At 45.0% G+C, this 24,233-nt stretch overlaps 1 protein-coding gene across 1 annotated transcript in view; it reads left to right on the top strand.

Annotated features, from left to right (window-relative positions):
• LOC311325903 (equilibrative nucleobase transporter 1-like) overlaps nt 1–12,150 on the top strand; it is a gene marked incomplete at its 5' end in the record, with an annotated part of 21,398 nt that extends 9,248 nt beyond the window's left edge. The window contains 3 exons of the mRNA XM_084458720.1: nt 1–177; nt 8,855–8,978; nt 11,947–12,150. The exon at nt 1–177 is cut by the window's left edge and continues 10 nt beyond it. Of these exons, the coding sequence (XP_084314846.1) occupies nt 1–177; nt 8,855–8,978; nt 11,947–12,060 (415 nt within the window). The 3' untranslated portion in view covers nt 12,061–12,150. The remainder of the gene's footprint in view (nt 178–8,854; nt 8,979–11,946) is intronic.
• Nucleotides 12,151–24,233: the final 12,083 nt, after the last annotated feature.

Raw genomic sequence — 24,233 nt, 5'->3', positions numbered from 1 at the left:
GCGGGAGGCGGACCTGCGTGCGTCGGTGCTGTCTCTGTTCCTGACGGCGCTGCAGTGCGTCCTGTTCTCCGTGTGCGCCTCCACCCCCGTGCTTCCCCTCCAGTACCTCACCTTCGTCCTGCAGGTCCTCAACCGCTCCTTCCTCTACGGGGGCAACGCCGCCTTCATCAGCATCGCGTGAGTCCCACACACACACACACACATCATCTCACACACACACACACACACACAAACATCATCTCACACACACACACAGAAACATCATCTCACACACACACACACACACACACAAACATCATCTCAGACACACACACACACACACACACACACACAGAAACATCATCTCAGACACACACAAACACACACACACAGAAACATCATCTCAGACACACACACACACACAAAAACATCATCTCACACACACACACACACACACGCACACACACACACACACACACACACACACACACACACACACACACACATATAATCTCAGATATACACATATAATCTCAAGACACACTGAATTTTTTTTTCACAGGAAACAGACAGCCTAATTCTCAAATGTATACACTAGTTTTAATCATGATCTGGAAATACTACTGATGAATCTCGTTGTCTTTTATTATTGTCCTTATTTCAGCTCTGCGTTGTCTTTTTTGTTTCCAATAAAAGACGGCCCCAATCTCACACAATACCACACAGTCCATTGTGAATCTCTCCAACACGGGACTTGAGCCTCAGCAAAAGCAGTTTATTCCAGAAGGTTTTACATACAAAAGACGATGGCATGCCTAATGTACAGTTGACCTCTCTGTATGCTGTCTGAACCCAAATCAAAGCATTGGTCTCGTTGCAACGTTCTTATGTGGTTTGAGTGTTCCCCCTCCCTCGTCTCTTCTCTGATAAGACCGTCTCTCTGGTCTCTTCTGTGGCCTTGTTTTGTCACGTTAACCTACGCTGCCTCGGCGCCCAGGCCTTTATCTTTAACCACAACAATGGTGTTTGGCCCAGAGTTTACCAGCCATGGAATGTCTTTATCTCTAAGTCTATGGAAGAGGGACACTTCTTACCGAAAACTCAAGCCGACAGCCCTACTCAGAGGTCAATCATCATAATAAGGAAATAGCTAACAGGATCATATTAAAAGGCATTTCTCTGAAAATCAACAATATTCAACAATCCCTCCTAAGATTATACGTGAACACGCAGAATCATAATGATCAAGAGAAATGTTGACTTCCAAAACCTAAACCTGAACAGCCATTATGCAGAAAGAAAAAGAATAACTGAACAGAAAAGCGTGCTTAAGATAAACAGATAAACAGTTACATAATATCCCAATCATTGCTTCCCCCAGCAAGATTACAATTTCAAAGGAAAACAAAATAACTAACAAAATAACTATCTATTAGGTTACTTCATGTATGAACCTAACATCCATACAGGTACACCCTATATAGAATAGCTTCACGTGTCCCTTAGACCATTCCTACAGAAAACCTGCGGGCACTGGATCTCATCTCCAGTCTACTGACGTACGAATGTGACCTCCCTCCGGAAAACATGCCCTGCTAAGGATACAGCAAGATCTGTAAACGCGTGTCGCTAGCTGCAGTAAGAAAGATATGAGCGGATTGCCCTGCAACCAACCAAACAGATCTGTGAAATGAGACACCTCGCCTATGTGTAGCGAATTAGTCATGGCTCTGATCTGTTCAATCTGATTCTGCAACAGGAGTTGATTATCCGCAATGGTGAAACAGCATGTCCGCCTTAATTTCTTACACTGCCTTCCGCATGCTAGACATCTCCTCATTAATCAAACCCTAAGCATCAGTTGTTCTGTTGGACAACGTCCCAAATGCCACTGCAAGTTTCTCAATGTCCGTCACTAATAATTCGACCCCCATGCTATGCGCGAAAAAGAAAAGCAAACTATCTTTCTAGACCCCATGTGAGTGAGAAGGCCGTCCACAACCCCCGCCCTAGTCTCTCCTAGTATGGCGGATTTCAGAATGTTGAATCGGTCTTTCTCCCACTATCCCTTTAACCTCCTACCGCTGAGTCCTGCAATCCTGATGGGTAACCACCCCTGGCAAGGTAACCCCAAACAAACAGGAACCTGTCCAGTTCCTTGGTAGGACCGTCTAGGCCGTTTCCCCCAAACCCAGTACACCCCCCTAGGGTGCAAGTTCCATCTACCACATTTCGGAGCAGTACAAAGCCTAGTATGCAGACACTGGCTGTGCCCCACATTCCCTGCTCCTCTCTCTCTCTGTAGACAAAACAACCCTGGGTTTTCTGCGGAAGAGAAACTGGTGAACTGATCTGAGCCCACTTTTGCGGTCCTAACCCCACGTTCTCTGTAGGTCCCTCCAGAGTGGAATCTAACCATCAATCTGAACAATCCCTTTTTCTAATTCAGCGTCTGCTACTTCCCTGGAACAGTTGATGTATCGTAGCATTAAAGTAGAGTTAAAGGGGTGTGCCATTTGAGGCACTCCGCTCGCTTGGGAGTCTGGGATCTGCATACACACAAAACATGGTGACACATTCTTCACTGACGTAGCTACCTCATAAGCCCAATTTCAAAGCAAGGTTTTCCACTGCTGACGGTGTTGGTCTAACCATGGAAAACCACAGGATGATAAGACACAAACCCTTCATGATAGCAACTTGAAACCTAGTCTGTTAGTTCGAAATCGAAGTATCTTCTCCCCGAGAGATGATCTTTAATTGCTGTGTGTATCTCTGCTGTGAAAGGAAAATTACTCCAGATCCGAGTGTCCCCGACCCAGAAATAAATGACCTTTTTAACAAAATACACGTCCCAATACCCCTGTCTCCGTTTTAATGAGTATATCTCAAGTGCAACCTGGAGTTTTTATTCACAGTATGACAATAACCTACACCCTCCACGTCCTGTCCCTGACCAGCAAGCTGTGAATGGAAGATGTGGTTATTGTGTGGTGTGAAAGTTCAAATGTCCCGTCTTGGTCTGTTGACGTCTCCACCCGGAGTAGTGTAGTCCTCCCTGCTGAACTCCAGCACACGTTGATCACCCGTGTCCCAAGTCAACCCGGAAGTCCTTCTCTCCAACTCCACCTGTTAGCACAGAAAAACACAAGAAAACTGCGACAGTATCATGCATTCCACGACTCTGATTGTGATAGCATATCTCTCACTCTCTCTCTCACTCAGACCAGACCTAGAGGTTATGGTTTCACAAAATCCTTATTGTTTCATTATCCTATTTCTAGAAGAGCCCCCCCCCCCCTACTCCAGACTGTGACCTTCCGGGAAGGTCAGTTTTAAGCCTGCCTGCTGTCTTAACACCCATTCTCCTGTCCCTTTAGCAGCGCTACAGTCATCCGAGCAGTGGGCACAGGTATAGAGCATTACGTCGTAATTCTCTAAATTGTCGTCTTCATCCCGAGTCGACCCCCACCGCTAGACGGATGGTTCTTTAGCTCAAGGACTCTGCTCGAACAACAGCTGCCACAACTGTCCCTAGTTTTGGGGTGCTAAGCCTGGACGCTATTCTACCCGATGTTTTTAAGTCTGGAGTGGTTGGCTCTTCAATTTATCCAATTCAACGAGGGTGTGTTTACTTTGAGGTGTACTCAGTCTAATCTGTGTCTGGTGGCCACTACCACCTTGCATTGACTAGCTTGGCTCCAGTTGGGTTTCCCTACTACCTTAACTGCTGTGTGGGTGATGAGCCAGATCTGATAAGGCTCCTCCCACTTTGCATCTAATTTCTCTTCTTTGAAAACTCCTTTATCATTACGTACCGGCCTGGGATTAGAGCCTGTCTCCCCTCGGAGATCTCGCTCCATACTACCAGCACCTGTTTGTGGGCCCTGGCCACAGCCATGCTCAATTACTCACAGTAACCACTCAACACCTCACTAGTGAGATGAACATCTGCCTGCCACAGATGACCTCGAAAGGGCTAAGGCCCATCTCCGGATTGTGTGTTGCTCGAATGGAGCAAAGCACGAGACTCAAAGCGTCGGGCCAAATCACGCCCTCCTGATGACTTTGTGAGTCTCCCCTTGATGACACGGTTCATTCTTTCAGTCTGAGTCCACTACTCTGAGGATGATAAGAACAGTGAAGTGAATCTGTGTTGCCAGATAAGGGAGCAACCGTTGTGGTGCAACCAATTTCTGACCTTGTCGCCACACTCGTCTGAGTCCATTTCTGCCCCATTCTCCATCCATGTACACACCTCCCCCCTCTCAGTCTCTACCTGTATCACCTTGTGGTCAGTGACAGTATCAATCTGATACGGGGGTGCAGGTTGGGCTGAGGACAAATGCGCTTGTATGGTTTCTCTGTCACGAGCTGCCTGTTCTGCTGCTTGGTCAACCAGAGTGTTACCTCGACTCAAACTCCATGAGAGTGTCCTTTGACCTTAATCACTGTCACCTGATGGCCTCCATGAGCTCCCTAACCAACTCTCCATTCTTAATGGGCGTCCCTAAATGCTGACAGGAAACCTCTCTGTTTTCCAAAGTTCTCCAAAGTCATGCCATGTGCCTACCGACTGACTACATGGATGTTTGCAGTCTTGCCCTTTAAGTGGAAAGTGATGGGAGACATTTCGCGTAGGTGATTACGCAACACCTGATGCTAGGTGTCTGGGAAGCTGTGTAAACCCAATTGGCGTTCAAGTGAACTGATATTGATCTTCATCAATATTAAAAGCTGTCCCTGGTTGCACCTCTTCTGCAAGAGGGACGCTAAGCCTTGTGTCATGTTGATGACTGAAACCCATTGGTGTTCAGGTTTCAAGGCACTGAAAATGGTGGACCGGTCTCCACCAGGGGCTCTATCTTATCCCCATACTCATTGGCCACTCTGTAGTTCACACAGAGGCGCCATTCACCTGAAGGTTTCAACACAGGCCACACTGGGCTTTTGGAGGCCCTGTAAGTTTCTTCAGAAACCTTCTATCACTTCTGTCTTTTGCCCAGATTGGCAACTCTGCCAAGTCAGGTTTGTTTAACCAACTCCGACTCCATTTAACTTTCCCTTGTGGGAACTGAGGGGATGAATCTATTTGTTAACACCTCAAGGCCCAGTAGGGGTTATCCTACCGGTCCCACACACACAGAGGTCGTGAGAGACACAGATCCCAATTCCCGCAGGAATGGCCTGGTTTTTCTCACCCAAAAATAGGCTCTCCCCCCCCATCACCAATGCATGCATGCCTTGCTCTCTCACCATAGTGTCGGTTCCCTCCAGACAGCGATGAGGAGTGACGGTGGCCACCCCCCCCCCTCGCATCGAGGAGAAACTCTACATGTTTTGGCTTCCATTCAAGGTGGTTGTTACACCCAGGCCTCCTGGCTTTTGTAACAGAGCGGCCTCGGACGCGGAGCGGCATCAGCTTCTGAATAATGGGGGAGCCGTGTGAGGGTGAAAGCTGTTCTCTGAGCTTCTGCTCCCACAAAGATGACAGCGTTCTTGTCATCCCTAGCTCTGAATGGGATCTGTGGAGCTCTGGCTTTCTCCTCTACTCTCTTGATCTTGGTGGTGATTGCTTTAGTTAGTGTCACCGACCACCGGGTGACTGGCCTGAGCCATGTTCACATCAACTACATCGCATGGATATTTTACACTAGCCGACCAGCATTCTAGATTGTCATCTGCACTGACAGTAACACAGTAGGGGGCGCCAGTTCGAAACAGCTGGTGGGAGTGTTACATCTACAGTACGATACCTCCTCTCTCTCCTGAGCTTGTGAGGAGGGGGCGGAAAACTTGGGCTCCTCCTTTAACCTCTCGTCATTTCTGTCCTCATCTGACGGCATTGTCAGCCCCGCCCCCTGCAGTGGGACGAGCTCACTTTGGTAAGATGAGACAGACCTCCGACCGCCATTGACGGTGTTCTATGTCCTCCTCCGACTCCCCTCCCTAAGCCTACTCTGCTCTCGCTGATAGTCAAGCGACTGGCTGACTGTAGTTTGGCGCTGTGGCTGTGTAAGGGAGGGGCTGAGTCGGGAGTGAGAAAGAACGGCTCCAGCACTCCGCTGGAGCAGATAAGGTCTTGGTTCACACAGTATGATTTTATCACAGTGACCTAACCAAACTGCTTCCCTAGACTGTGCATATATACATGTACATCTAGAATCCATGTGCGACAATACACATACATCACAAACCCATCCAAAACCCCGGTCTTTCACGGGGGCCTTCTCAATCCTTAGAAGTGAAATACCCTCCACCGATCTCTCGCGTGGGCGGGCAACCCCAGGGTGATAACCCTGCTGGTCTTCCTTAAGAAAATCTTAAGGGCCTCATACACCTGTACACAGTATTTCATGCGATAGGCACCCCAGGATGTCCAATATCCTGCTGGTCTACTTTAAGGCAATTCCCTGTCTACCACAGGCTGTCCTTAAAGGTTACATATAGAGAAGTGGTCTACTTCACATAACAAAACAATGCACGCACCTTGGCAGATACCTTGGCATTACAAACATAAGACATGTAGCTACATATAGACATATATTTACATCCAGCACTGGTTTTGTTTTACGTGTTGAGAGACTATGTGTGGTATAGTTGAGATTTACTGATTTGTTCTTTATGATCGGGATATCGAACCCACTCACCCAGTTGGGTCTGATTGTCTGTCCGGGGTCGTTCAGGTCACAGCATGACTGCCAGGCGTCTCCCGTGGCTGCAGCTGTCTGCTTTGGCTGACGACCAGTCTTGGACTTTCTCAGGGTTCGATGTCCGATCCGGGTCACGGCACCAATTGATGAATCTCGTTGTCTTTTATTATTGTCCTTATTTCAGCTCTGCGTTGTGTTTTTTGTTTCCAATAAAAGACGTCCCCAATCTCACACAATACCACACAGTCCATTGTGAATCTCTCCAACACGGGATTTGAGCCTCAGCAAAAGCGGTTTATTCCAGAAGGTTTTACATACAAAAGACGATGGCATGCCTAATGTACAGTTGACCTCTCTGTATGCTGTCTGAACCCAAATCAAAGCATTGGTCTCGTTGCAACGTTCTTATGTGGTTTGAGTGTCCCCCCCTCCCTCGTCTCTTCTCCGATAAGACTGTCTCTCTGGTCTCTTCTGTGGCCTTGTTTGGTCAGGTTAACCTACGCCGCCTCGGCGCCCAGGCCTTTATCTCTAACCACAACAATGGTGTTTGGCCCAGAGTTTACCAGCCATGGAATGTCTTTATCTCATAAGTCTATGGAAGAGGGACACTTCTTACCGAAAACTCAAGCCGACAGCCATACTCAGAGGTCAATCATCATAATAAGGAAATAGCTAACAGGATCATATTAAAAGGCATTTCTCTGAAAATCAACAATATTCAACACTACATACTGTATACATGCTTTCCACTCACCAAGCCTATCAGAGATATGAGATTCATGCAGCATTGGACAGATGAAACAGTGTCTCTTAAGACTGAGTCCTTGGAAGCCAGTGGTCCAGATGTATTGTATCCCTCCTTGGTTATTAAAGCAATGTTCCGGGGACAGGAGTTCAAAAGTGATCTGATCAGATTTTGCGTATCGGATTGGATTAAATCAAACAAATGGGTGGTTCAAAAGCAAATAACAGGATTGGGAATCCGATCAGATCAGGTAATCGAATCCTAGCTTTCATCTGGATGAAATATTCAAAATGCGTAGTTCAAAACGCTAAAATAGAATTGGGATCATATTGATCAAAAATATGAGGTTGACCTTCATTCCAGTAGATGGGTGGATTTATGGTGCGTTCATTTATAACTGGGAGGTGGCAAATTGCGACTTGCTACTAGGAATTATTAAATAAAACACTGCATGAACTCGCACTTCCTAGTCGCAAATTCGGATGTTTCTCAGCCCCCAGTTGCTCGAATGCACTAGATATAACTAGGTAACTGTGATATAATGGTATATAGATATAACTAGATAACTGTGATATAATGGTATATAGATATAACTAGGTAACTGTGATATAATGGTATATAGATATAACTAGGTAACTGTGATATAATGGTATATAGATATAACTAGGTAACTGTGATATAATGGTATATAGATATAACCAGGTAACTGTGATATAATGGTATATAGATATAACTAGGTAACTGTGATATAATGGTATATAGATATAACTAGGTAACTGTGATATAATGGTATATAGATATAACTAGGTAACTGTGATATAATGGTATATAGCTCGAATGCACACAGGTCGGAGGTAGGTATTTTGCCACTTGCGACCACAAACGAACGCACCATAGAGTACAACTAGAAACGGTGCTATAAATTGTAAAAAGAAAGGCATAATGAAAATTATGCAATATATACAGAATAGAGTGTGGTGAGTGTATGTACTGTACAGTGTGTGTGCAGAGTGTGGTGTGATAGATGAGCGATGTCGTATTGTGTATATATACACAATGTGTGCAATGTGTGTGTCGTTGCACACATTTGGTATTGCTGTATTCATTAGGTCAAGTGCTGTATATATGTATCGGTCCAAACAGTGGCTGTTTCAATTTCCCCCATTGACAATGAATGGGGCAAATTTTTCAAGTGTCAATATTTGCTAAATATGTATTTATATTTTTAATATTTTTATGTGTTGTAACTAAATATTGTTAATATGTCTTAATGTGCAATTTCAGCTCAGTGTAGAGAAATGCACCGATACTAATGGTGCGTTCAAGACAACTCCCAAGTTGGGAATCCCGACCCCCGACGTCATTGCATTCATGACAACACACATACATACCCTTACCTTGTCCTCTGTGTGTGTGTGTGTGTGTGTGTGTGTGTGTGTGTGTGTGTGTGTGTGTGTGTGTGTGTGTGTGTGTACAGATTCCCCTCCTGTCACTTTGGGAAGCTGTATGGTGTGATCATGGCCCTGTCAGCGGTGGTGTCTCTCCTGCAGTACGCCTGCTTCTCCCTGGTCAAGGACGTGCTGGGAGGAGAGCCCCTCTATGTGAGCGCTGGGAGGAGAGCCCCTCTATGTGAGCGCTGGGAGGAGAGCCCCTCTATGTGAGCGCTGGGAGGAGAGCCCCTCTATGTGAGCGCTGGGAGGAGAGCCCCTCTATGTGAGCGCTGGGAGGAGAGCCCCTCTATGTGAGCGCTGGGAGGAGAGCCCCTCTATGTGAGCGCTGGGAGGAGAGCCCCTCTATGTGAGCGCTGGGAGGAGAGCCCCTCTATGTGAGCGCTGAAGCTCTCATCTCAGCCACCTGCTGCACTGTAGCTCACCGCTGGACATGACTAGGAGATAGCATTACTCAGCACTATCATCACATCCACCTGCTGCACTGTAGCTCACCGCTGGACATGACTAGGAGATAGCATTACTCACACTAACCCTAACCCTAGGAGATAGCATTACTCAAGTCCAGTTACCTCAAACCAGGTTCAGAAAGATCTTCAGTTTTAGAACTTTTGTCATTCCAGATAAGGGGTTACAAAATAATTTAATTTAGGAATTAAAAACATTTAATTCCTAAACTGTGTAAACCCCTCCTGGCTGTGGCGTCTGAACCCGGCGTTAGTAAAAACATGTCATATGTAAAGTTGTTAAGGTATTTCTCTCATGTTCTCATCATCTAATCCCCCACCCTCTCATCTCTCTCCTTTTATCTTTCACTTGACCCGCCACCCTCATTCTCTCCCCTCATTTCCTCTCTCTCTCTCTCTCTGTGTCTCTCTCTCTCTTTCTTTCTCTCTCTGTCTCTCTGTGTCTCTCTCTCTGTGTCTCTCTCTCTCTCTCTCTGTGTCTCTCTGCAAGGGCGTAGGTTTGCGTATGGACGGTCGGGACATGTCCCTACCAACATTTTGGGAGGCCCAAATTGTCCCTACCAACATTTAAGCAACCTTGTTCACATTATCTTTGGAGTGCAGTTATATTAGATCATTTAGATTGCCTTCCCATAGTTTGGAAGGACAGAATTAGCCGTACCATTTTGAGTGAGTTAGTTTGCATTATGTTCGGAGTTACATTAGACCGTTAATCTACCCCTTTCCTCCACCGTGAATGTGCCATCCCAGTATTTTTTTTAAACTCATGTTTGATTGGCTCATTTGGCTGAGATAGATTGTTGCATTTTCGCTGGATCTGAAGACCAACAGCCTTACAGACAGACGCTGACAGCAAGCCATACTGTACAGTTGTGATTCTGACAGCCGTTTAGGTACAACCACCACAATGTCGCCTCCCCCTCCGAAGAGGATGAGGGATATCAGGAGCTTTTGCTCCGCAACTGTAAGTAACATTAGCGTTAGCTAGGTTAGCTCCCTCCTAAGCACTTATTGTATTGTTTTTATTGTATTGCACTGTACTTTAGATTGCTATTCTTGCACTTTGCCTTCAGCACTAGATTATGCTCTAGTCACTTGTTTTAGAAAGAAGATGCACTTGTGAGTTCTGGCAAGTAGTAGTACATTGGCTTTTCCTACATTAAATACAATTAGTGTTAGTCGCTTTGTTTAAAGGCGTCTGCTAAATGACTGACTGTAATGTAGCTAGTTACTGGTAAACTAAGTAGCTAAAGTTTGGCATTAGCCACATGAAAACCAGCTAGGTTGGTGCTAGCTAACGTTACCTAAACTAACATCACTTGTCTTTCCATTGTGGGAAATTATCAACTAGTGATATAAGCTGGCTAGCTAGCGAACTGTTAAGATGGCTTCTATCATCCTGTAACATTAGGATTGCAGCAGCCATTACATTATCATACATTAGCTGCCCTTCAGAGATTTAATTGAATGGGACATCACGCGCTGACAACTAACGACTGTTAGTGTCGGCATACTAGCCGATGGGCTATTAGCTAGCTATAGCTTTGTCAAACTGTGCTAAACGTGATGCTAATTTCACTATATTAAATTCCCATTAACTTATGCTAAAAAACATCAGTGATATTAAAGTCGTAAGTTTTGATTAAAAAAATAAATACATTGTTTTAGCCTGACGGGTTCTTGTTACAATTATACGGGAAACTGAATACTCATAAGGTAACGTTATCTAGAGGTTAGCCAGCCCGTGAGAGCCGTTAACGTTACTTTTATGAGGACTCAGGTCTGTTTTTCTTTATACAAGCCCGTCCCTGTGTACAGTTATTAGCTAACGTATACTTGCTAACTGGAATCTCATAATTTTCCTCTCACTATATTGGCCGGAGGGTGTTTTAAATAAAGTAGTGTATGTTGAAGTACATGGGATTTATTTTTTCTAACTATGGTATCAAATTGGGTATCCAGGATTGTGTTGTTTCTAAATTAGTATTGCCTACTAAATGTCTGGTATTTTGTGACTCCCCTAATGGACAGATATATCAATTTATGAGTTGTATGTCAGTCTAAAAATCCCATGAAAATCTACATTTATATCAAATCATTTTTATATATGAAACGGCAGCAGTCGAGAGAGAGAGTGGAAGTACGCAGCAGCAACTGAGAGAGAAAGAGAGTGGAGGGATGCAGCAGCAAAAGTCGAGAGAGTGCAGCAGCAGCAGGCAGGATGTGATACACTAAGAAGATTGTATTAGTATTATTCAATTTCATAAATATATGCATATTTAAGAGGTTTAACCTCTCGTCCCCAGCAAAAATTGTGTATGCAGCCTACACTGTTATATGGTCCCTACCAATGTTGAAACCAAACCTACGCCCTTGGTCTCTTTCTGTGTCTCTCTCTCTCTCTCTCTCTCTCTTTCTTTCTCTCTCTCTGTCTCTCTCTCTCTTTCTTTCTCTCTCTGTCTCTCTGTGTCTCTCTCTCTCTCTCTCTCTCTCTCTCTCTCTGTGTCTCTCTCTCTGTCTCTCTCTCTCTCTTTCTCTCTCTCTGTGTCTCTCTCTGTCTCTCTCTGTCTCTCTCTGTGTCTCTCTCTCTCTGTCTCTCTCTCTCTCTCTCTCTGTGTCTCTCTCTCTCTCTCTCTCTCTCTCTCTCTGTGCAGGTGAACATCGCCCTGACCCTGCTCTCCCTGACAGCCTTCATCCACCCCCTCTCCGTCTACCTGCACTGCCGTCGCCTGGCTGCCCAGAGGACCAAAGCACTCGCCTCGTCCTAGACCCCCAGACTAGACCCCACATGTCCTCTCAATGCACTGACTCCTCAACACAGGGACAACACATGATCCACATCTCCAGCCCCTACAACCTGCTGCTTCCTTCTTCATGTCCTCTCAATGCACTGTGCACATTGGCTTCGTATGCAGTTCACTTTGTTAAAGTCGCACAGAAATGAAAAAAGCATTCTGTCCCATTTTGGTTCACATAATTAGTCATAGTTTTCACCTATTCAACGATGTATACCAAAAAAAAATACAATATTCTACTTTTGTTGTAATCTTAAACGTAAACTTTCTGGAAAACGGTAGGTCACGTGCAATTATGACACCAGGTACCTTAGATTTTAGGCCAATAATCTCACGACATCCACCCTGTCAATCAAAACATCAACAACTCTGCAGCCTCAAGTGTTGAATATCCCGCCTGCTCGATAACGATCCAATGAAATTCATCTAAACGTATGTCCCGCCTTTGCAGCCCGTTTCAGGCGGAAATACGTCAAAGTACGGAAGCAAGATCTCCAACTTCCCTTTCAGTGTATCTTTAAAGGAGGTCCCTCTTGTTTTTGATGCCTTATTGGGTGAACTCAGATAGGGAGAGTTACGGGTGAGAGAGCAGCACCTAGATCCCCCGGTAAGTGAAGATGTGGGATTGCGCAGGGAGTGTTCTGAAGAACGCGCTCCGTCTCTCTCTGTCTTGCTCTTATTGCCATATTGTTCTCTCTGAACTATCCATGTACATTTACACTCTTGATGTTCCTAACAAAGTTCTCTATTCATAACCTCAACTGAAAAGGTTCAGCTATTTTAATGTACTTTAGTGTCTCGACCCTCGTATAATAAGCACCTACAACAACTGTCACACCGATGTGCTTTTGTCACAAGATAGCATCACATCGCATACGCTGTACATAACTGTTGCCTTCCTTATTCTTAAGGCCAGTCCAGTCCCTGTCATTGGTTCAGATTACTCACCAATGATGCGAAAGTGAGCGGTCAATGGAGCAGTGCAGGTCTGCCACCTACTGGCCTTATTGTGTATTACACCCTGCACCATGGTGGTGTCTGTGACGTCCCCCAGAGCAGCTTGCTAGAATGGAGCTCTATGCATTCAGGCACAACCCAGGTCTACACATGAATGGTAAAAAACGAACACATTTATGACAATAATATATCTAATGGGAATATATACAGTTTCTATTGAAACTATGAATGATGAAAGGGATTGCTTCACAGTTCTGTAATATTGTTACATAGTACTGCAGAGACTGTAGCCTGACATTGAGCTTTGTGTAGGCTACGGTATGTGAGTCACGAGTGCCGTTCTCCACTGCTGTTTTTATACGCAGTTTTTGATTTACCTTGTATTTTGCTTTTACCCTGTGTTTAGGGGAAAATGTACAATTTTATTAACAATTAGTGCCCATGGTAAATTACAGTAGCATATCAAAATCTTCCAAGCACTAACAGCATTATTTCAAAACGATGTTCAGTGGGGGTTGGAACAGTGAGGGGGGGGGGGGGGGGGGGCACGGTTCCTGGAGTAAAAGTGGATTTCGAAAGTCTAGTGAAGACGTGTCCCCTTCACATTTCAAAATCCAGGTTTTGATCTTTCAAATTATATTCGGCATTGTTCTCCAAAGTTACCAGTAATGAGCATTTAAATGCTTTATTAAGATTTTTTTTATTCTGGGGAGCATACCCCCGAACTCCCGTATCATTTCAGTGTCCCTCCCAGGTTCAGAAGAAGACGTTCCACAGGGGCCTCTGCTGTCCGGGGCCCACCTACCTATTATGTGATATGTACATGTGCCACTGACTGTTTGAAAATACAAATCATAAAAAATAGACGTTTGAATGAGCTTTGTTCATGTTTCATTGGAAAGAGGCTCTACCCAAACAAATGTATTACAGTATATTAGGCCGCACCCTACACCCAAAGACATGCTTTGACAAAGGCTTGAAACGTGTCAGTGTAATTTATGGGCAACAATACATCGTGAGACGGAATCAAAACGGTCTTTGATCCTCATCGTGCTGCTCAGCACAAGACAGCGGCTCTTTGGATACCTAATGTAAATAAAAAGGAGCGCTTATGTCCCCTGCTTAACGTGTTAACACAATGATTTGATATGTCCATTCTAGTCATGTTGTAGTCAAAGAGCTCAGTGTTTTGACAAATTGAGCTCAGTGTTTTGACAATGCAATAACTGAAAACAGTCATTAATAAAATATTTCAATCACAGATCAGAAGCTTCTCTTTTTCATAATTGTACAGTATTTTCTAAAGTATTACTAGAAATGTGTTCAATGGTCTATCAAGTTATTTGAAAACAATGGAACATTGACTTTATTATAATTATGTAGGCTACTGTTTGTACCTTATTATATTAGGTTGAGTTTAATATCAATCAATCAAAGCTTTATTTGTATAGCGCATTTCATACCCAGAGGCAACACAATGCGCTTTACAGAGAACAAGGGAGGTGGGCATACGACCCACCCCTACATATTCCAGAGGGAAACAAAAAAACAGTAATCACCCGGGGGCCAGATAAGTGAGCTGTAAAAATGCTTCCCTGACCCCTCTCAACAAGGCGATCAAGCAAGCTCCTGGAGTATGTTTGTCTACCGGCTAAGAACATTTATAAAGCAATAAATAACATAAAATTACATTTACATAAATACATTTACATTACAAATAACATTAAATTACATAAGAGAGGCTAATAACATCATAGGAGAGACATGGCAAACACTGGTGTATGTCTGTGTGTGTGTGAATGTGCCTGGGCCCAGATAGAGGCAGGGGTTGGGGTAGAGTGGGAGTAGGAAAAGGATACGGACCCGGGTTAGGGTGAGGGGAAGGGGATCTGAGCCCAGGACTGGTGTATGTCAGTGTGTGTGTGAGTGTGCCTGGGTCCAGGTAGAGGCAGGGGTCAGGGGTAGAGTGGGGGTAGGAAAAGGATACGGACCCGGGTTAGGGTGAGGAGAAGGGGGGACTAGGTCCAGGCCTAAAGCCGGAAGGTGTGTACGTGTGTGTGTGTTAACTAATTGCTACGACATCCACAGCAGACACAGGGGTATCTATTGGACTCAGGGTGGTCTGCTGGTGACAGTGGGGCATCCACTGGACCTGGTTAGAAGATAGGAGGGAGAGAGAGAGGCACTAGGGAGAGGGAAGGCAGAACAGGGTTAGTAGCACACAGAGCCATAAAAGCAACACAGATATTAAAACAGGCAACCTGGAACAAGCTCCTGGAATATATTTGTCTAACGGCTAAGAACATTTATAGAGCAATAAATTACATTAAATTACATTTTCAGAGCAAGAAAGAAATATAATGTTGTTGGTCTTATTGCCTTTTTAAATGTTGTTTGTATGTGTATTTGATTGATTGATTGGTTGATTGATTGATTGATTGAAAAGAAAGAACTGTCGAGCTCAGCAACACTAAAAGACCCAGAAAAGCCACAGAAAACAACTGTGGTGGATGACAGAAGAATTATTTCCCTGGTGAAGAAAGACCCCTTCACAACAGCTGGCCAGATCAAGAGCACTCCCCAGGAGTTATGGACCTAGCTGTATGTCTATTTAGATTTTGTTGTATAGTTTACAAGAGTAAGGCAGTAGAGGAGGGTGGAGACTGCTAGTCACTGTCTTGTAAGCATAACATTGAGTGAATTATGCTGTATTGCATTGTACTTATACAATTTACAGTAGTAGGCCTACCCTGCAGGAGTAGTAACTTGTATCTCTTTTCTCACTTTCTCTCACTCTTTGTTTACTTTCCATCTGCCTCAATTTGCCGCTAAAGCTGCTTTCTTCCGCTCTAAAATCCTAACCTCTGCTTCCAATCCTAAAAAACTCTTTGAAACCTTCTCTTCACTACTCCAGCCCCCACCTCCTACTCCCAACTCCTCCCTTCTCCTTGCTCCGGTAGAAAGACTTGCTCCGGTAGAAACACACAGCAGGTCTAGTTTTACCCGATGACGCAGTTGGGAGGCATCAAATAAAGTAGTAGGCCTAGTAGAGGGAATGGGTAGTTAAGTAATCTATCTAACTATCTAGCCTATCTATCTATGGGAATCTAGATATATCATACTATTTACTTAGAGTTTTATGAATGAGAGACTGAAGAGAGAATTTTCTGTTAAGCTATTTATTGGAGTTTAGAGCTAAGCTACTCTAGCGTCTCCTGCCAGCGCGTCTGCGTCTGCTAACTCTGCTCCTCTGCGCCCTGCGCCTCCTGCGGACGGGGCGGGAAGCACCTGAACTGCGTCTGCGTCTGCGCGGCATGGTTTAACGCGAATGACGCTCAGGGCGGCGCGGGCCCCTTTTATACCCTTCCTGGACGACGTCACAGGGGTGCTCTGTGACGTCACAATTTACAAAGGCTCGTTTGACAAAAGTACTTGAGAGGCGCTGGTGAGTTGCTCCCTAGACCTGGTCCAGGGCGATATCCTACGGGTAACGCCCTGTTACTCTCAATAAAATTTGCCTATGAAAGCGCTTCATCGGCCCGGTCGTCCGAGTCTACAGACAAAACCGTTTCGTTACTCACCAAAGTAAACACATCGTTGGACAGATGAAAGCCTTTTCTCCTAAGTCGCTACAGTTTGTAGTCCCCCACCTTTCAAATAAAAGGCAAATTTGTACACTTAAATGTTTTATATCCACAGCGCATCGACTGTCTTCTTCTACCGGCGAATCGGCGCTCTCCGCTTTGTTTAGCCTACTCACTGCTGCCGCCCATGTCGGGGATGATGCATTACATCTTAAAGTCTCTCAACACCATTTAAGATGTAATGCATCATCCCCGGGTCTAGGACCAGGTCTAATTTGCTCCCATGGTTGCTCCGCAAAAAGCAGTTAGTGTAAATCAGTTGACGGGCACTTAGCTACAGTAGCCATGTCTGACTGAGCGATGCCGTTGTGGTACTGGCACTATTAGCTGCACTTCTTGTGATGAAGGGAAAGCAAAGACAGCGAAGGGAGCACAGGAGAATATGCATGATGGGACTTTGGGTTGAGAGGCTGAGAAAAGTACAGGATTATAATGTTAGCAGCCGCCACAAACACTGACCGCAGTTTTATGGACTAAATTGTGTTTGGAGTGGGCGGATTCAAGGGTTTGGACGCAGGCTACTGGAGCCTATAAGTTATGTGAATAACATTTCAATGCTAACGTCAGCTTATGAAATGGTATGAATTAGCTAGAGCGCTTTAATACCAGAGTAACGACACACATACCGTATCGGTCTGTCCCATGGAGGTACAGTATAGGTCAAGCGGAAAGTTGGTATCGCGCCTCTAGTGGCGGGATATGGGCATTGCATTTGTGACAAATCATTCACTCATGTTCGTATTGTTGTATTACATTACATTACAGTCATTTAGCAGACGCTTTTATCCAAAGCGACTAACAATAATTGCATTTAACGTAGGAAGAGCCAATGTGCTACTACTCACCAGAACTCACAAGTGCATCTTCTTTCTAAAACAAGTGATAAGAGCATAATCTAGTGCTGAAGGCAAAGTGCAAGAATCGCAATCTAAAGTCAAACCTTCTGTGTTCCACGTTAGCCAAACTCTGTCGTTTTCTTTATTATTGGCCCTTCATCTCAATATTAATTTATTGTTTATGTAACATTACCGTTAGCGTAATTTGCATAGGGTGCGTGGGTTTGTAGAACCCACAGGCCCCTACTTAAGTATATTGCGGCGGGAAAAAAAGGCAGGTGGGTTGAGTTCAACGATTGAAGCACATGAAAGCAGGGGGGTATTCCAGAAAGCGGGTTTAGTGCAAATCCTGTGTTCGCTAAGCCTCAAATCTAAACTTTAAACATCATATTGAAGCCCTAACTAAGAAACTGAAATTTACTCTTGGCTTCCTTTACACACTTAAAGCTTGTTTTTCAACATCTTCTCGTAAAAGGTTGGTCTCTGGCTTATTCCTGTTCCAGCTTGATTACGGCGATACCATCGATAGATTTGCCTGTCCACTGTTTTGGCCAAACTTGACCCACTCTACCATGCTGCACTGAGATATATCAAATGCACCCTATAGGACTCATAATTGCACACTGTATAGCCTAACTGGGTGGCCCTCACTTACTATGCGCAGGATGCAGCACTGGTTTATATTATTGTATAAGGCCATTTTAGGCAAGCTCCCTTGGTACATATGTTCTATATATAAAACTATAAGTTTTGTACCAGTTTGTGACTCTCACAACCTCAGATCCAGTGCCTGGATACGGTTCCAGGTACCTGCTGTGCGGACTGAGGCTGGGAAAGGAGCCTTTTTTTTTCTGGTCCTTGGTCTTGGAATGACCTTCAGTCAAGCCTCAAACTGATGGCACTTATTCCTTTAGCCAGCTTTAAACTGAAATGATCAGAAGTCCTTACCACCAGCTGCTCATGTAGTAATACACCTTCATTTCTTATTGTTCCCACGTGCTCTACGCCTTTTGTATATTTAGTTGTGTTGTTCTTTGTATTTTATATGTCCTTGTGTCTTTCAATGTGAAACTTTGCTGCCTTCTTGGCCAGGTAAGTACTGTAAAAGAGATTTTATCTCAATGCTTTTTATCTGGTTAAATAAAGGTTAAATAAAAAAAAAAAAGGGAATAAGCCTGGGTTTTCCGTTCCAGGAAGACAGTCGAGAAAGCAGGGCAAGTTGTGTTCGGAATCACTCCCTATTCACTATATAGTGCACTATATAGGGCTTCAGCCATTTTGTTTGTAGTGTCCGAATTCTCCACGGAATTTTCGTTCCCTATATAGTCCACTATTTATTACCCACATTTCACCTTGATTTGCAGGGAACAGTGCATGTACCCTACATTTTCTGTTCGGAATCGCTCCCTTGTTCCCTCACTCCCTATTCCCTATATAGGGATCACCATGTAGTGAACTACCTAGGGAACGGAGAAAATGTAGGGTACATGCACTGTATAGTGCACTATATAGTGAATAGGGAGCGATTCCGAACACAATGTCTCTGTCCCTCCTCGGCCCTGTCATGTCTCTGTCCCTCCTCGGCCCTGTCATGTCTCTGTCCCTCCTCGGCCCTGTCATGTCTCTGTCCCTCCTCGGCCCTGTCATGTCTCTGTCCCTCCTCGGCCCTGTCATGTCTCTGTCCCTCCTCGGCCCTGTCATGTCTCTGTCCCTCCTCGGCCCTGTCATGTCTCTGTCCCTCCTCGGCCCTGTCATGTCTCTGTCCCTCCTCGGCTTCCCTGTCCTGCTCTCGCCACCATGGCCACCAGCCACCTCTCCTTCAAGTTCGTGTTCAACATGGTGTTCTGAGGCTGTAGACGTTGAAGCAGCCCCTGGCGCAAACATATCAGTAATTTTTTCACATGTTGCAGCATCCGCCTCAAGACTTTTAATCTTTTTAGCTCGTAATTTCTCTGCGCCCCCCTTGCGCTTTGGTTTACTATACTTGTCCTTATCCATCTTTCGCCATCCACTGACTTTTGGCTCTCTAACGGCCCACGCAAATGACACATGAAACTAACAGAGGGAGGGGTGGGGCCTACATATGATTGGGCCAGCCCAGTGTCAGTTTAGAAAATGGACCAATGGGCCGCTGTCCCTGCTCTATGGGCCGTTCGTTAGCCCCCAAATAATTTTTTTTTTTTTTAGATCGGCCCACAAGTAGGTCCGGCCCACCGGGCATTTGCCTGGTACACCACATGGCCAGTAATGGGACACATAGGGGATATGAAAAAACATGGTTGTGTTTTGTTCTAACTCGGGTAGGGGTACCTCAAAATCTGAGGGCCCCTCCATCTAGACTATAATACCAGCTTTCATGTCTCAGGAGAGGAGAGGCAATGCCTTAACTTCACCCAACAGTAGCTGTACTCGTGACCTGGTAATCACAAGTACGTTAGCCTAACTCAGCTGTATTTATACCACACATATAGCAACGCAATTAGGGTCACGGTTGGTAGTATAATTGTCATTTTTACTGTATTAACTTGATTATCAACTAGACTATGATGTTCTATTCCTCATTTTCTTATAGGGACACTGGCGCAGGTAGACAATCACTTCAGTACAAGAAACACACACAGAAGCAACCAAGACGGTATACGACTAAAGACAAGAGAAAAAAAAAAGTAAGTGCAACTGATATAGCCTACTGTACAGTAACATTTTATATGTTTTCACAGTCAATTTTGTTTCTGTTAAATGTATACCTTCTCACAGGTTTGTTGGTATGTAAAAGGTCAACGTGGGTTGGGGATTGGGGACACTTCCAAGTGCCACTGTACAGTATCTAGTTCTGAAGGTGTAACATACAGTAGACCTACAGGTCAATATTTCTTGTTTTCTAATAATCCATCATGAAATCATGCAGTAATCAATCAATGATCATGCTACCAAGGTTGTCACAAACATATTGACGAAATAGTCCTCTAAAATGTCTTTGACACTTGTTTTGAGCCTTTATTCAAAAGATGGTCAACTTAATTTCCTGATTCCTGCAGCTCAAAGAGCTGTCTTTGAACAAACAGGAAATGGCGTATTCCCTACACTCTGACTCCCTCTTGTGTCTGAAAAAGAGAGGTGTACATTTGTTGACAAGAAGATGCTCAGCCCTCTGCTTTAACAGAAACGAGATGGTGCTTGAGAGAGCACAGACCTCCGCCAATTAATGCATTTTGTGGCTCTGTGCATGCGCACGTGCGAGTAGTAATGTTTGGTATTGCTGCATTCATTAGGTCGATAGCTTTATATCCAAACTCCTTGTCTCTGTGACATTCCTACGTCGAGATATGTCCATTTCACCCCCCCAGCATTGACAATGGATGGGGAGAATTTTTCACTCCTGAGCCACATCTGGCAAACTGCTGTGTGTTACAACCTACCAATATTAGAAACATAACGTCATACCTAACTGCAGTCTTAAAGAAACTTAACTTCAATTCAACATCAATTCAATAAAGAAACATAACTTCATACCTAACTGCAGTTTGAATTCATAAAGAAACATAACTTCATACCCAACTGCAGTCGTAATTCATAAAGAAACTTCACTTCATACCTAACTGCAGTTTGAATTCATAAAGAAACTTCACTTCATACCTAACTGCAGTCTTAATTCATAAAGAAACTTCACATCATACCTACTGTAAAAGCAGTCTTAATTCCTAAAGAATAAAAACCTTAATCCAGCAGCACAATTGTATGAGAAAGAGCAATTTTAGCTTTTCCCAGAGATATTGGTGATAAATGAATAGGATTTAATAATTTGTGGCCAGCCATATAATTCTATATACAATATAGATGTAGTCTGATGGTCTGGTGTTCAAGAGCTCCCCCTAGAGGCAGATCCTACACACAGCATTTTTTATGTGGATTACTGTAATATACTATCATAAATACATATACTGTAGATATGGAAACAGTCATAAACTGCATGTGTCAATGTTGTTGACACAGTGATTACAGTTTTTTTGCTTCCCTCTGGAATATGTAGAGAGTTAGGAGGGTGAGGAGGGTGAGGCCGTGTGAGAGGTGAGGAGGGTGAGGAGGGTGAGGCCATGTGAGAGGTGAGGAGGGTGAGGAGGGTGAGGCCGTGTGAGAGGTGAGGAGGGTGAGGCCGTGTGAGAGGTGAGGAGGGTGAGAAGGGTGAGGCCGTGTGAGAGGTGAGGAGGGTGAGGAGGGTGAGGAGGGTGAGTGGTGAGGAGGGTGAGGAGGGTGAGGAGGGTGAGGCCGTGTGAGAGGTGAGGAGGGTGAGGAGGGTGAGGAGGGTGAGGCCGTGTGAGAGGTGAGGAGGGTGAGGAGGGTGAGGAGGGTGAGGCCGTGTGAGAGGTGAGGAGGGTGAGGCCGTGTGAGAGGTGAGGAGGGTGAGGAGGGTGAGGAGGGTGAGGCCGTGTGAGAGGTGAGGAGGGTGAGGCCGTGTGAGTGGTGAGGAGGGTGAGGAGGGTGAGGAGGGTGAGGCCGTGTGAGTGGTGAGGAGGGTGAGGAGGGTGAGGAGGGTGAGGAGGGTGAGGCCGTGTGAGTGGTGAGGAGGGTGAGGAGGGTGAGGAGGGTGAGGAGGGTGAGTGGTGAGGAGGGTGAGGAGGGTGAGGAGGGTGAGTGGTGAGGAGGGTGAGGAGGGTGAGGCCGTGTGAGTGGTGAGGAGGGTGAGGAGGGTGAGGCCGTGTGAGAGGTGAGGAGGGTGAGGAGGGTGAGGCCGTGTGAGAGGTGAGGAGGGTGAGGAGGGTGAGGCCGTGTGAGGAGGGTGAGGCCGTGTGAGAGGTGAGGAGGGTGAGGAGGGTGAGGCCGTGTGAGGAGGGTGAGGCCGTGTGAGTGGTGAGGAGGGTGAGGAGGGTGAGGCCGTGTGAGTGGTGAGGAGGGTGAGGAGGGTGAGGCCGTGTGAGTGGTGAGGAGGGTGAGGAGGGTGAGGCCGTGTGAGAGGTGAGGAGGGTGAGGCCGTGTGAGAGGTGAGGAGGGTGAGGAGGGTGAGGCCGTGTGAGTGGTGAGGAGGGTGAGGAGGGTGAGGAGGGTGAGGCCGTGTGAGAGGTGAGGAGGGTGAGGAGGGTGAGGAGGGTGAGGCCGTGTGAGTGGTGAGGAGGGTGAGGAGGGTGAGGAGGGTGAGGCCGTGTGAGTGGTGAGGAGGGTGAGGAGGGTGAGGAGGGTGAGGCCGTGTGAGTGGTGAGGAGGGTGAGGAGGGTGAGGCCGTGTGAGAGGTGAGGAGGGTGAGGCCGTGTGAGAGGTGAGGAGTTTTTGAGCACTTGAGTATTTCTCCCGATTGCACTGTACAACATATTTGAGGGGTTATTTTGCAATATCAGATATATTCATTGTTGGTGTCAATTTGTCATGTTCAAATGGTGTCAATTTGTTTCTCGGGTTTCACCTTTATGCCATTCTCCAACATTCTCCCGTCAAGTTTGGTTTTTATAAATGCCCAGCAGGTTTGCACAGGAAGGCGTGTTTGTGTGCATTGTTATTGTTGTATTATTGTGTTTGTCTGATGATGCAGGCTCTGATGTGTCAGAAGGGTGTGTGCGTTTCTTTTCAGCGTGCTTCTCTGACAAAGTGCTGCGTGTTTGTGCTTCCATATATCCTGGTGCCCGTGCAAATAGCCTACAACAAGACATGTTAACTGTTAGTGTACCAAATACATTCACTTGATGGACAACAGTGGTTATATGTTTGAATTTTTAGATAAATAAAACATTTTATTCATGTCTTCTGCATGGCTCTGGGTGTGTGAGTCACAGGCAGACAGGTGACAGGCTGTTACTGTCCTTTGTCCAAGATCATGGCCCATTGTGACAGATCATGGGGTGTGGTATGGGTGTGGTCTGGGTAATGAATATTCTGATTGGCTGCTAATTAGCCTGCTAAATTTGGGAACTGTTGTGACTAAACTTTTTTTTTTTGAGCTATTTAGATCTAGGATGTTCTAAATATTTTTCACATCATTGCATAACCAAGACTTTGATGAACAACTTTCATTTTGACAAAACAATTCATCACTATCATTTAGGGGGTGTTTTAACAACATTTGTGAGGGCAGAAAAAAATAGTCTTTATAACTTTTGTGTTTGTAGATCTATTTATAAGCTGAATGGTAGTGACCAATCTATTGATGGCAAATGTAGCTGCGATTGTCCTTCAACTTAAAATATAAATCACTTCGGAGTAAGTGTGCGTTAAGTTGAGGAAATTTAAATTAAGTGTAGTCCAGTTTAAAAATGCATTCAAGGCAAGGCAAGTTTATTTGTATAACACATTTCAGCCACAGGGCAATTCAAGGTGCTTTACATGAGACATTAAAAGCATTAAAACAAAAAGCAAGACATTATAGACATTTAAAACAAAAGGCAGGACAAATTAAAAGCATTAAAACAAAAAGCAAGTCATTATAGACATTTAAAACAAAAAGCAGGACAAATAGAATACAGGAATAAAAGTTACAGTGCAGTATACTGATAAACATATTAAAACACATTAAAGAATTCATTTGCGCCATACTTTACAAATTTGACAAGGTACACACAAACGGCTGATGTGACTGTGAAGGACACTTGTTGTGTGTTTAACTGGACTGTGTGTTTAACTGGACTGTGTGTTTAACTGGACTGTGTGTTTAACTGGACTGTGTGTTCCTCCGTGCAGGTCAGCGGGCGTCTGGCCATGTTCTACGCGTCGGTCTACGCTCACT

The sequence above is a fragment of the Borostomias antarcticus genome (assembly GCF_949987555.1).
Source record: "Borostomias antarcticus genome assembly, chromosome: 25".
Lineage (NCBI taxonomy): Eukaryota > Metazoa > Chordata > Actinopteri > Stomiiformes > Stomiidae > Borostomias > Borostomias antarcticus.
Note: the sequence above shows the minus strand (reverse complement) of the source record. Positions and strands in the feature narration are given on the sequence as shown.